At 42.1% G+C, this 14,850-nt stretch overlaps 1 protein-coding gene and 1 pseudogene across 1 annotated transcript; both read left to right on the forward strand.

The window, feature by feature from the left end:
• The first annotated feature begins 6,361 nt into the window (after nt 1–6,361).
• On the forward strand, nt 6,362–9,731 carry LOC119808497 (zinc finger protein 14-like). Its single transcript, XM_038321053.1, has 3 exons — nt 6,362–6,449; nt 7,067–7,115; nt 8,288–9,731. Exons 1-3 carry the CDS (start codon nt 6,362–6,364, stop codon nt 9,729–9,731), a joined length of 1,581 nt encoding a protein of 526 aa, XP_038176981.1.
• On the forward strand, nt 6,543–6,684 carry LOC119808602 (annotated as a pseudogene).
• Nucleotides 9,732–14,850: the final 5,119 nt, after the last annotated feature.

Consider the following 14,850-nt stretch of genomic DNA (forward strand, 5'->3'; position numbering starts at 1 on the left):
ATGTTTTAGCTGTCTCCACAAGATTGGGTGGCTGAATCTGACTTCAGATAGAGATTGCGATCTCAGGTTTAGTGACAGCCACCAGGAGCAATCTGACTCAGTGTCCCTCTTGAATCTGACCCTCGTGGGTGTCTGAGGGCCAGGCTGAATGGTGTAGCACCTGTTGTCTCAAGACTGGCTGTTTGGAGGCAGGTGATATTGAGCTTCTAGAAGACATCAAAAGTCATTGGGAGCCGGGCGGTGGTGGCGCACGCCTTTAATCCCAGCCCTCGGGAGGCAGAGACAGGCGGATCTCTGTGAGTTCGAGGCCAGCCTGGTCTACAAGAGATAGTTCCAGGACAGGCTCTAAAAAAGCTGCAGAGAAACCCTGTCTCGAAAAACCAAAAAAAAAAAAAAAAAAAAAAAAAAAGTCATTGGGTCAAGTTAAGTGCTTGGTCATTGTTAAAGTATAGGAATTTTGCTAGTATGCTTGGCCTCTGTCTATAAATTACACTTCAATAATTGTCTTCAATAATTGTGTTCCTTCATATATATGCTTTCTATGTTACTGACTGAATATGGAAAGGTAGAGAAATCTGCATCATTTCAATTCCTCTAGTGTGATAATATCAGTTTCCCTTATTCCAACGAGACCTGGTCTTACTTTTGTCTTCTATGACGGGATGTGTTGTTTCCATAGAGACTGGAATTCCCTGAACACATCTGTGACCCCATTGGAAACGGAGAAAACAAGAATTGCCTGCTGAGCAAGTGCCCAGTCAGGAAAGCCGGGACAGGCTCTGCTTATGCCCTTTTCCCCTAGTGGAGCCAATGTGGATCTAGTTGGGGGTAAACTGGGCTGTCGGAGCAGCCTTGGGTCTAGAATTCATGGAATCTCACTCGGGTAGGTGGCTGTGCTCCTCCCGTCCCTTAAGCTTTAGGGGGCGGGTCTGTGTCTTGATGGCCAACCAGGCAAGTTGTTTCGGGATGCGAATCCAATGAGAAATCCAGACTTTAAGAATATGGCTGCTACACATCACTGAGACATCCCTTTTGGTCCCTGCTGTGTTTGGGATCTGGGTCCTTACGTCTGTGGAGAGACTCTCCAGGTTTCTCCCATCGTTTTCGGCTTCCCCTCCACTGACAGCAGGAACCACAAGAGGATACCATGACACCATGTCCCTGGAAATGGTTCCTGTGACCGGGTGTGTAGGAGTAGAGTGCCGTTTTAGTTTGCGAATGAGTCTAATCTGGCTCCGAGGAGCCTCGCAGCCGCGATCCTTCTGGGTGGAGCTTGGCCTGCATCCAGAGCTGCTGAACTGTCCCAGGCTGAGCGCTCGCTCCGTGCAGCGGGTGCATCTGTGCCCTCCTCCGCCCAGCAGCACCGAATCTCTACCAACTGTCGGTGTCCACAAAGGTTGGTGAAGACTAGGTACACAGGTTGGGAGAGCGTACACCAGAGGAGAAAAGAGGTGTGGTGATTCCCCGAGTTCTGTCACAAACATGCAGGGACATGTGTCTTTTTACACTGTCACGATTTATTAAAGAACATTAATGCTATCCTTGGCTGCGGTTTTCCAAGTAAGCCCAATTTTGCTGACTCGCAGACCCTGGGCAATCACAGCTCTTTTATTCCAATCTTAAATCACTGATATTAAATCATATATTAACATTTCACACAAAAATAAACTAATGCGCAGCTTGCAGAATGTAGAAAGGCTCGGGAGTCTAGGCATTGGGGGACAAACAAAGGTCTGTTGGGGAAGGAGTAAGTCTTATCAATCAGCCAGGCAGGAGAAACTGCCCTGAAACCGAGGACAAAGGCAGGGGACCTTGCCTGTGGTTATTTCTCGGCTCTTTGGCAGCTGACCATGTAATCACTGTCCAGCCACACTCTGGTCTTGGGGTGCTCCTTCTAAATAGGCTCAGGTGAGGGGATTGCAGATAGTGTCGTTGCTAAGCACAACACTATCCTGTTGTGTATGATGAGGTCATCCTGTCTTTAGAGTACAGTCAAGGACTGGTGTGTGCTGGTTCAGGAGTTGTTTGTTGATGTAGTGAGTTTGGGGCCCCTGGTGTGCTGGTTGTTTGCCCTTTCTAGGGTCTTATGCTTAAAATTCAAGTACATCAGGTCAAAACTGTTGCTTAATAAAATGGAGCCATCCTAGGCTTGGCACAACCAAACGCTGATGTGCCTTCAGCATAAATTAGCTACGGGCAGTCATCCTCTTCATTGTCCTATGTCTCAGCATCTCAGTGGCATCTGCTTTTCAGATTGCTCTAATTTCATTCTGTCGCTGTAAAATACCTGACCGAAGGCAGCAGAGGGTAGGAAAGGGTTTGTTTGGCTTATACTTCCAGGTTACAGTCCATCCTTGAAGGAATTTGGAGGAAAGACTCAAGAAAGAACTTGAATCAGAAATCATGGAGGTATGCTGCCTGCTGTCTCAGTAATAAACACAGGTTTACCTAGCTTTCTTATACTGCCCAGGACCACCAGCCTAAGGAAGTTGCCTTTCCCAGTAGGCTGGGCCCTACAATTAGCTGTCAGGACAATCCTCCACAGACTGGCCCACATACTAATTTGATTTGGATAATCTCTCAGTTGAGATTCTCTTCTTGGGTAACTGTGGACAGTTAGAGCTAACGGGGGACATGGATGCAAGGAAATCCCTCCTCCAAATTCCCTGACGTGTGCCCTTAGGCCAAGGATTCTTAGTGCTGACAGTGAATCCCAAGTCCTCTTGACATTGTCAGGAAGTAAGATCCACAGGCCTGGGGAGGCTGGAGTTGGCCTCTATCATAATAGTTCTTTTATTTGGTATGTTTCTAAATATTGCTTTAAAATGGAAAGTCCTGATAGAAGTAGGCGGATACTTAAGAGTGTGAGTGAAGTATTGTGACAAGGAAACCCCCTAAGAGTCCACAAGCTTCCCTACAGTTAGGATGGAGAGAGCTATTCTTCCAGAGAAGAGCCGGATGTGTTAGAGGAGGCCACCGTTAGCTCCTAGATTAGAACAGTTTTCTGTGAGGTCATCCTGTCTTTAGAGTACAGTCAAGGACTGGTGTGTGCTGGTTCAGGCTGGCAGTGGGTCCGTGATCACATGCCTAGAGGTCACAAACTTCAGGAAAATCTGCCTAGGTAAGTATTTTGTGTCTCAGCCAGTTCAAGTGTTAACTATTAAGGCTAACTGTGGGGATTTGGAAAGCCTTATTCTGGTTTTCTCTGAGTAGCTGGTATTTATCTGTCCAGATCAATATATTATTTCCCAGAGCTAAGGATATCAATAAGGTTTGATCTTGTGTGGATAAACAATCCCTGAGGTTATTAGATTGTATTAGTTAATTAGTTAGATAGTTAGTTAGTTACTTTGTTTTTCGAGACAGGGTTTCTCTGTGTATCCCTCGCTGTCCTGGAACTTGCTCTGTAGACCAGGTTGGCCTTCAGCTCACAACGATCCACCTGCCTCTGCCTCCTGAGTGCTGGGATTACAGGTATGCACCACTATGGCCTGGTATAGACTGTCTTTGCTTTAACTGATGTTAAGAGCTACACAATTTGGAGTCCTTTGTTTTTAGTTTTTCTTAATGTGTGATAAAGATTGGCTGACAAGCATCTACCAACATCTGACCATAGATTAAAGCTAACTTTATCATGTACACCACATTCAAGTTTTATCTCCTATAAAGCTTTTTTTTGTGACCTATTTAAGCTTTCTGGGTTTGCCCACACCGCTTTAAAAATATATTTTTTGTTATTGTGTCTGTGGTGTGGGTTTGGGAATGCGCATGCTACAGTCTCCTAGAGGAGGTCAGAGGGCAACTGTTCAGAGTCATCCCTCTCCTTCCACATTTGTGTGAGTTCCAGGGTTTAAACCGAGGTGGCCAGGTATGCCAAGTAAGCACCTTTAGCCACTGCATGGACCCATGTTGCTGACCCACTTACTTCTTCTTTTAAAAAATAATTTGTTTTTATTTAATGTGCATTTGCGTTTTCCTGTGTGCATGCCTATTGTGTAAGGGTTTAGGATCCCCTGGAAATGCAGACAGACAGTTATGAGCAACAGTGTGGGACTTGAACCTGGGTCTACTGGAAGAGTAGCCTCTGCCCTTCAGTGCCAAGCCATTTTTCCAGCCCCCACCCTCTTTTTTGTTTGTTTGTTTTGGTTTGTTTTTTGTTTGTTTGGTTGGTTTTTTGTTTTTGTTTTGAGACAGATTTCTCTGTGTAGTTCTGGCTGTCTTGGAAATCATTCTGTAGCCCAGGCTGGCCTCGAACTCAAGAGATCGACCTGCTTCTGCCTCCTGAGTGCTTGGATTCTCTGTTAGTTCAAGGCCAGCCTGGTCTACAGTGCAAATTCCAGGGCAGCCAGGGCTACACAGAGAAATCTTTTCTCAAAACAAACAAAGAAAACCAAAACTCAAAAATCAAAAAGATTTTAAGTCTTGTTATAACAGGCATCTAGGAAGTGTTTTTGTTTTAAAAGGACCAACTTTTCAGTTGCCCTCTAAGGCAACAATAAAGCAGTAGAAACTCTTGCATCTCCATCTAGTTTGGTACCCATCTCTGTTCCTTTGCAAAGGTTGAAAGCACAGCAACAGCCATTGTCTTAAAGCTGTGGCTGTCTTAGATTTTAGGATCTGCAGAACATCCTTAAACCATTCCCACATGAGGCCCTGCCTGAGGACAAGTTAATACCTAGGAAACAATAAGAATCTTTTTTTAAGATTTATTTTTATTCTACGAGTATTGGCTTCTTGCCCATGTGTATATAAGTGCACCACATGCATGCTTGGTATTCTTGGAAGCCAGAGGACAATGAATTCCCCTGGAACTGGAGTCACCATGTGGGTTCTAGGAAGTAAACCCCAGTTCTCTGGAAGAGCAGCTAGAGCTCCCACCTACCAAGTCATCCATCACTCCAGCCCCACCAATACGAATCTTTGACAGCCTTAGTCTGTCATGATTACCAGAGTCAGAATGTTGAGTTTTAAAATTCTAGCTACATTATGAACTAGGAAATATTCAGACAAATTTAGCTTATTCATCTCATGAGCCATTCTGTTTTTATATGTACAATATAAAAATTGGGGGAGGAAGAGAGAGACAGAGGAGGGAGAGAGAGAGAGAGAGAGAGAGAGAGAGAGAGAGAGAGAGAGAGAGAGAGAGAGAGAGAGAGAGAGAAAGGAAGAAGAGAAGAGGAGAGACTGGGTCTGGGCTGGCAGGGGATTTTGAAGCCTCAAAGCCCACCTCTCAGTGACACACCTCCTCCAGCAAGGCCACACCTACACTAACAAGTACTCTTCCCCTATTCATTCTAACCCTTCTCAAGCCACTCCTAATGACCAAGCAGTCAACCACATGAGTATGTGTGTACCAATCTTATTCAAAAGACTGAACCAGTTTCTCAAAGATTCATTATTCAGAAAACATACTTAGTCTAACCAGTTTCTCTCTAATAATCACATGGAAATGTAGTATGGATTCTGAGAGAAAAAATATAAAAGTGATATAAAAGTCTGGTGTAGGAGTTCCTTCTGTTTATGTGTTGCTTTCATTGAATGAATAAAGAAACTGCCTTGGCCTAGTTGATAGGGCAGAACTTAGGTAGGCGGAGTAGACAGAACTGAATGCTGGGAAGAAGGGCAGAGTGGCAAACGCCATGGATCTCCTGCCTGAGATAGACGCTGGTTAGAATCTTGCCAGTAAGCCACAATTATGTGGCAATACACAGATTAATGTAAATGGGTTAAGATGTAAGAATTAGCCAATAAGAAGTTAGAGCTAATGGGTCAGGCAGTGTTTAAATGAATACAGTTTCTGTGTGATTATTTCGGGTGTAAGCTAGCCGGGACGAAAAGCAGGCCCTCTCTCATTGCAACGAAAGTCACATATGGTTGGCACCAAGAAAGCCTCATCATTTTTATAGTTATATAAGAAAGAGCTGCTCTTAATCACAGGTCCCAGATACCAAGAGAAATGGAAAATTTTCCTTCAGCACCTGTAAGAATATGCAGTCTTTGGACAGATCATATTGGATTTTCTTTGGGACATTAGATACTCAGAATTTGTTATAAAGTTTGTCACAATGACCCAGTGGACAAAGAGAGTTAGTACAGCTTATGGGGGCAAAGGTGGTCCTATTCTGCTGTTGCTTTACTCATTGTTCCAATCTACTGTCAGAATTACTGTATGGGAGAATCTTAGTATGTATGAACAGTAACCGTGTGGTGAGCAAGACATCTTGAACCTATATGAACATAGTGTCGCAATAACTTCTTATATGGTCTAGACAGCTGGTACTGTGAAGTTCACCCTTGTGGAAATGTATGTGTGTGCTTTTAGGAGTCAGTGACCTTTGAGGATTTGGCTGTGCACTTCACCATGGAGGAGTGGGCTATGCTGGATCCATCCCAAAAGGAGCTCTACAAAGATATGATGATGGTAATATTGAGAAACATGGTCTCTATAGGTAAAGACATCCATTCTCATAATAGGTCAGTCAAACAAAAGAGCTTCTAGCTCATCGCTGCTGCATGAACTGAAATATGGTAAAGATTTGGGGGTGCTTACATGGCAAGGGAGACACCAAGATCAGGAAGCTGGTTTTCTTAGTCCATTCTCACTGACTCCTGCGACTTTCCCAAATGTAGAAAAGTTGACTGTATAATTTGTGGTAATAGGAGACTGTGTTCACATTCTGCCACCCACCAAAAAAAAAAAAAAAAAAAAAAAGGTTGAAGGGGAAGCCCAGCCAATCACCTTGTTTATAAGGTGTGTCCCGCTTAGGCTAATACTTACTTATAAAATCTTGCGGGCCTGCAACCCGCCGGTTCTTTGTTTTCCTGCGCTCCTCGCTGGAACCTTGGATTTGTAAGTTCCCTTTTCTTTCCTTTATTAAAGCTGAATATTATATATATTAAAGCTAGTCTGGTTAATCATAACTGCCGATCAACCATGCCCCTTGAAAAGGTGGCAGGGGTGAGTATATAAGATGGGCAACTTTATACCATGAATTTAGTTGGAATCTACTAATGTTTTCCCTGTAGTATCATGATTTATAATGATTCATTTTGATCTGTATTTTAGGAAACATGAGGAAACAGCAAAAGATTGAAAATTCTGGCATAAAGCTAAGGTAATTCAGGTTCCTCAATGTTTATGGTGCCATAGGACATTTTACAAAGAGGTAAAAGAGACAAATATGTCAAGTTTCAATCTGAGTTGATTTCAGGAAATTGTCTCTGAAACTTCCAATATGTTTCAAGTCATCAATAAGAACATCTCGGATACTCAAGCACTGAAAACAACTTGAGTATCACTATACATGCATACATACGATATCATACTTCACATGTACAAACTTTATACCATATACAATATAGAATATGAAATATCCATTTATCTGCCATCTTCGGTATGAGGTGCATAGGAAACAAAATAAGATGTCACTTTTAGAAAGGAACTAACTGTTGAGAGAGTATGTATAGATAGGTGTGGGCCACACTTTTAATCTCAGCACATGGGAAGCAGAGGCAGGTAAATCTCTGATTTAGAGGCCAGCCTGGTCTACTTAGTGAGTTTCAGGCCAGCCAGCACTTCAAAGTGAAATCTTATCTCAAAAAAATAAATAAAACAAACAGAAAGATAACTCAATATGGGCATTTATCTTAAGGTTTCTACTGAAGAGACACTATGACCATGGCAACTTATAAAGGAAAACATTTATTTGGGTCTGGTTTCCAGGCTCAAAGGTTTAGTCCATTATTTTTGTGGACTTGTAAACAAGCATGGTGATAGAGAAGGAGCTGGAAGTTCTACATCTGGACCCACAGGCCACAGAAAAGAAAAGAGCATGACAACTGGGTCTAGACTGAGCATCTGAAACCTCAAAACCCATCCCCAGTGACTTACTTCCTCCAACATGGCCACATCCCCTAATAGTACCACTCCCTATGGGCTTATGGGAGCCATTTTTATTCAAACCACCATAGCATTCAAGTAGTTCAAAATGCAACATCATTTTCATCATCTGAAATCAGTATTGGACATCAAATTGTGCACAATATTGAATGTTGAAATGGGTATTTAAATGTGACATACACATTTAATGTTTGCCAAACATGGAAACAATATAACTTCTCATTGTGTTTATTATGCCATTGCTGTTATTACAGCTATCCTCAAATCATGCTGCATAGCATTCCATGAAAACATGTTCAGAATTCCTACCGTACACAGAACCAGTATTTCTACTTGTAAATCATTAATAATCAAACACTTAGCAATCTACTTTTTTATTTCTTACAGATGTCAACTGGTGGAGAAACTCCATGAGTGTAAGGAAGATCAGGAGTATGCAGAAATCATCAGCTTCTCTACAGAGGGCATTGTGAACCATAAATTTTATCCAGGAGTATATATATATATATATATATATATATATATATATATATATATATATATATATATATATATATGTAAAAGAAATGGGCTTGTAAATGTAGTCATTGGCTATTTAGCTCTAAGTGTGCCGTTAAAACCTAGGCCAGGGCGGAAAACAAATGAAGTTCAGGAGCATAATAAAGAATCAGGGGACACCTCCAGCTCTTCCCCATCTTTTCAGAAGCACAAAAGTGCTGGCATGGAAGAGAAATCTAATGAAAATAAGCAGTCTAATGAAGACATGAGAATCGGTCAGACTCATGAAAGCACTCCTGCTGAAGAAAAGCGCCATGAATGTAAGCAGTGTGGGAAAACGTTTACTTCTCTCAGGTCCTTAAAGGGTCATGAACAATATCACCATGCAAAGAAATCCTTTGCATGTAAACAGTGTGGGAAAGCCTTCCCTTCCCTCAGTTTCCTACAAGTCCACAAAAGAATCCACACCGGCGAGAGGCCTTACACGTGTAAGCAGTGTGGGAAGACCTTTGCTTATTCCAGTTCTCTTCTAAGACGTGAGAAGATTCACACTGGCTTGAGTCCCCATCAGTGTCAACTGTGTGGGAAAACCTTTACTCGTTTCAATTCTCTTTTAAGACATAAAATAATCCACACCGGTGAGAAGCCCTATGCGTGTAATCAGTGTGGGAAAAGCTTTTCTCGCTCTGCTTCTCTTCAAAGACATACGAGAATCCACACCGGAGAGAAACCCTATGTATGTAAGCAGTGTGGGAAAGCCTTCATTACTTCTATTTATCTTCAAATACACGAACGAACTCACACTGGGCAAAAACCCTATGTATGTAAGGACTGTGGGGATGCCTTCATGCTTTGGAATCAGTTTCGAAAACATAAAGTAACCCACAGTGGTGTGAATCCCCATGTTTGTAAGCAGTGTGGGAAAGCGTTCACTCGTCTCAGTTCCCTACAAATCCATGTAAGAACTCACACTGGTGAGAAGCCCTATGTGTGTAAGCAGTGCACAAAAGCCTTCAGGTCTTCGTATCAATTAGGAAGGCATGAAGTAAGTCATAGTGGTGTCAAGCCCTGTGAGTGCAAACAGTGTGAGAAGGGGTTCTTCTGTTCTACTACTTTTCGAAGTCATGAAAAGATACACAGCGGCGATAACCCCCATGTGTGCTCCCAATGTGAGAAAGTTTTGAGTTCCGAGAGTGCTTTGCGGAAACACAAAATGATTCACACTGGAGAGAAACCTCGTCTGTGTAAGCAGTGTGGGAAAACCTTCACCCCCTTAAGTTCTCTTCAGTACCATGCGTTGATGCACAGTGGTGAGAAACCCCATGAGTGTTAGAGGTGTGGGAAAGGCTTTAGGTCTCTTAGTCACCTTAAAAAGCATGAAAGAACTCAACACTGAGTAGAAACGTGTTACTGAATGTCTCTTATGAAGACAGTCATTCTCCGTGGTTTACATCGCTAGCTTTGAAAGCAGTGCTTACCCTTTTTAAATGGCTGGGTTGCTTTCACATGAACTCACCCTGAGTGTGTGAAAGCCTATCATGCTGATGCCTTAAGAGCAAAACCAAATTAAACAGCAAACTTGAAACAGTCACATGGAGGGAAAACTATAAAAAAAAATAAATAACAGGGAAATGATTTTTATTCTAAACGTTTTCTTCAAGTCCACGAACAGAATCATACTAGAGAAAAGCCCTCTGAATGCGAGTGACGCTGAACTCTTTTGTAGTCCCAGATCGCGGGAAAGACACGGCAGAGATTCGACTGCAGAGAAACCTTGCACACATTTTCAATGTAGAAAGTCTCCCCTTCTTCCCTGGTTCCTCCAAATACGTGTAAGTCAACCAGAGGGGACCAGAGGGATGACTAAGCAGCTAAGAGCACTGGCTGCTCTCCCAGAGGACCTAGGTTTGATTCCCAGCAGCCACATGGAAGCCTACAACGGTGTCTAATTTCAGTTCCAAGGGGTCCAGTGTCCTGTCCTGACTTCAGTGGCCTCTGCATGCTCGTGGTACACAGACATCCATGCAGGCAGATTACCTATACGCATAGTAAATTTTTTAAAAACCACACTGGAGAGAAACTCTTTGTATGTAGGTAATATTAGAAAGTCTTCCAGTACTACTGTTCCTTTTACAGAAATGAAAGATCCTATCACAGAGGAACCTTAAATACAGACTTTTTTTTTTTAAAAAAAATAGACTTATTTGTATTAGTCCATGTGTATGAATGCTTTGCCTGCCTGTGAGGATGTGTGTGACATGTGTGCTGTGCCTGCGCTACCGTGAAGAGCGCCTCAGACCCTCTGGAACTGGAGTTACAGATGATTAGGAACGGTCACAGTGCTGGGAACTGAGCACGAGTCCTTTGTCAACATAGTGAGTGCTTTTAACCACTAAGCTAAAACTCTCTGACCTTCAGACAAGGTGGAAATAGGCTTACATTTTTGGGCCTCCCCAGCTATGTTTATTGTTCTCTCAGTGTTTATTTTCTAACATACTTTCTTGCCTGTCTATGATGGTTGGTTTTAATGCCAACTTGCCACATAACAGAAGCACCTGAGTGTGGACCCTCACTGGAAGAACTGTTCTAATTTTCTTGACTGATGTGGGAAGACCCGCCCACCCCTCTTGTGGGTGGCACCTGCTGGCCCAGATAAAAGGGGTCTGGCAGAAGGGAGAACATCTTGCCTTTTGCTCACTTGTCCATCCTTCTTGTCACCTGGTTCTGTTGTCCTGTTGCTAGTAATGTTTATTTCACAGATATCAGATCTAGTGTTCCCAAACTTTCATTGTGTGTCGGGGCCAGCCGACCTGTCGAACAGTACCTGAATACGGGAGAGAGGATTATGAAAGAAAGAGACAAAAAACAGGAGATAGACTCGGGAAGGTCTCGGTAAAGACTGCAGAAGCTCTGAATTTATTTCTCATAATCCTTTTATAGCAAAAAGGGGATGGCAAAAGACTTCCTTACCATGGTTCAAGGAACAAACCAGCCTAATCACCTCCTTAAAACATCTAGTAACCTTGTCTTTAGCCAAACATCCTTTTTTTTTGGGGGGGGGGCCTTAAGGAGCAAGACATCTGAGAGCATGCCTTTGACCAAACATCCTGTTAATTGGCCTTGAGGAGCAAGAACAAGCTTGAACTCTTTGACCTTAAGTCAAGATGGAATAGAGTCACTGTGATCTCCCACAATTGTGACCAGGGAAACAGGATAGTTCAGGAAACTTGTAGGCTCATTGTGCCAGATTGGGACTGCTGAAGCCCATCCACCCACCCACTTACCCCCCACCTACCCACCCACAGACCCTCCACCCACTCACCTCCGACCACCAACCCGGAGTGCTATGGCTCCTGCCTCAGGGACTTAGGAATAACCACGCTATCGGCTCCCTGGTCATTCGGCTTTTGTCACTACTTTAAGGCTGACTTAATTCCATTTCTCTAGAGAAGCCTTTGGATACGGTGTCCTTTTAAGGTTGAGCTATTTTAAGATTGCTTTTAGAATAGCAAATGATAACTTTTTCTTTTTACTCCTAAGCAGGATACATATATTTTACAGACCAGGCCATGTTTAGAAGTTTGTTTAGTTTGTGTTGTATGAAAACATGAAGGCCCCTATCTCAAGAGATCCATACACCTCTGCCTCCTGAATGCTGGGATTAAAGGTGTGGGCCATCTCAACCAGTCCAATGGGTTGTGTTTTTTTTTTAAACAATGAGATATGAAGATAGACATCCGATCGTCAAGGCTTTGCTCATTGAAGGAAGGAAAGTACAATGAAGAAGATGAACCTTGGCTTGAGGATACTGGATAAGGTTGAAAGTGATGGGCATCAGTGTACCAGGCCTTTTCTTTTGGACCACCAACCAGCTCCCAAATCATTGGTATTAGTTTTGAATGCTTGGCCTAGCTTAGGCACGTCTCTGGTTAGCTCTTTTTAATTTAACCGTTTTCTCTTTTACCGTTTGCCTCAGGGATTAGCACCTTCCTTATTTCTGTATACCTTATTTTCACTGCTTCTCTATGTCTGTTTGTCTGGCGTCTCCCTCATTTTTTCCTTCTTTCCTTCATTCTTCTTCTCCCGAAGTTAGCTTTCTCCTCTTTATTCTCTCTTTCTGTTAGACCTGCCTATCCTTTCTTCTTTATAGCGATTGGCTGTTTAGCTTTTTCTTAAACCAAGCAGGTGCCTTAGGCAAGGTGAAACAAATGCAACACATCTTTACATAATTCAACAAATGCAGCATAAACAAATGTGACACACTTTGCACTGTTAAAGTAATATTCTGCAGCATAAACAAATGTAGTTAATATTCCAGAGCACCTCAGTATCTAGTAACAAAGTGAGTGATTTGATGTGGGAATGACTCCAGAGGTAGGATGTTAGTGTAATGTATGTCTTAGTCATTCTTCTAGTGCTGTAAAGAGACACCATGACCAACACAATTCTTATAAAAAGAGCACTTAATTGTGGGCTTGCTTACAGTTTCAGGGGTCACTCCATTATCAACATGGCAGGGAGCCTGGTGGCATGCAGACAGACGTGATGCTGGAAGAGTAGCTGAGGGTTTTATATTCTGATCCAAAGGCAGAGAGAGAGACAGACAGAGAGACAGAGACAGAGAGACAGAGAGAGACTCTGGGCTTGGCGTGGGCTTTTGAAACCTAAAAGCCCACCCTTCCTCAAACAAGCTGCCCATGCCTCTTAATTTTTGAATCCCTTCGAATAGTGCCACTTTCTGGTGACTAAGCCTTCAAATATGTGAGCCTGTGGGGGTTTAATATACATGTATTAAACACAGGAAACCAAAAGTGAACTTTTCACATACCTATAGTTTTTCTGTTACCTAACGTATGCTCTGTTTTCACATCTACAACTGGTATTCCACCTTTGCAGACAAGCTGGTATCTCACAATTCAATTGAAACGTCACACTACCTGTATGTAGTACTGACTCCAGAGGTCAGTTTGTATTTCTTAGCAAAAAGTGGGCTTAAGATATTAGCCAGGGCCTTGATGTTTTGTAAAGAACCTCAATTTTGGTTAAATTGGAACAATTTCTGTAACTATAGTAATCTGATTTCCAGTACTAAAGCAATTCACTTCTCTGGAGTATTGCTGTCCCTGCTCCGTGGACCCCAAATAATGGCCAAACAGGATTAGATCCCTCACTGAACATTCTTTAACTGACTATTCATAGGCTATGTCCTGCAATGGGTAACTGCAGGCCTTAGGGGTCCAGTGGTGTGGGGGCCTTCAAGCCAAAAGACACAAAATTGTTACTGAAATCACAATGCCAATGATGAGAGACCTCTTTATAAGTTGTCAGTGAGTGAGGCCCAAAGGCCACAAGATTTCTCCTTTGTCTGGTTTTTCCTTAACTTGTGTTTATGTTCTGTGGGAATTTATAAGGCATTTGTGGCCTCTGTGTGTGTGTGTGTGTGTGTGTGTGTAAAATCATTACTTTGATTTCATCTGATTCACTTGATTTGGAGGCCTTTACAATGGAATTGGTATTTTTGGTGGAATTGTGTTGCGTTAAGGTATTTTTTTTATTTTGGGTTAAATCATTGGTTGTGTGTGTGTGTGTGTGTATGTGTTTGTGTTTACGTGTGTGTGTTTAATCACAATGCTTGCTTTATTTATTTATTTATTTATTTATTTATTTATTTATTTATTTATTTTGCCAGATGGACTGGATTTATAGCAATAGGCATGGACTTTTTAATGGACTCAAAGTTAAAATACACATGGAATATTTACAAAAATGGTAGGCTACAAAGTAGAGCCCAGGAATACCAAAAGAATACCCAAATCAGAATTTAGAGAGCAGTCTAATTCACCTATGAAGCCAGACATGATGGCATATACCTAAAATCCCAGCACTTGAAAAAGGATCAAGTTCAAGGACAGTCTCAGGTACATACCAAGACCCTATGTCAAAAAATTTTTAATTGCCTAGTAAGACATTACAAAAGAAATTCTATATGTTCATGTGCTTGAAATTAAACTTTTATAGCTTTAAATCATATCAAAAATTAGAGACTACTTCTATAAATATAAATATTACTTAAACTAAGGCTGAACCCATTAAATTCCATGGATAGATTTTTGTTTGTTTAATGTGCAGTTACACACACACACACATACACACACACATATATTTAAAGTACCTCTTATCACACAAAAATGCAAGCTTCAAATAGCAGGCATTCTGGCATATTTATCTTTGTTTTCAAGTGACTCTGAGAATGTCCAGCACATAATGAGATTTCTGTTTTTAAATTTTATTTTTGTAAAGTGTATGTGACTAAGGATTGGTGTACGTGAGTGTGATGCCCACAGAAGCCAGAAGATGGCATCAGAGACCCTGGACCTAGAGTTAACAGGGGGGGAGTTGATAGTCATGAGTGCTGATAACCAAATGTGGTCCTCACCAAGAGCAGGGAGTTC

The sequence above is a fragment of the Arvicola amphibius genome, chromosome 2 (assembly GCF_903992535.2).
Source record: "Arvicola amphibius chromosome 2, mArvAmp1.2, whole genome shotgun sequence".
In the NCBI taxonomy this organism is placed as follows: Eukaryota; Metazoa; Chordata; class Mammalia; order Rodentia; family Cricetidae; genus Arvicola; species Arvicola amphibius.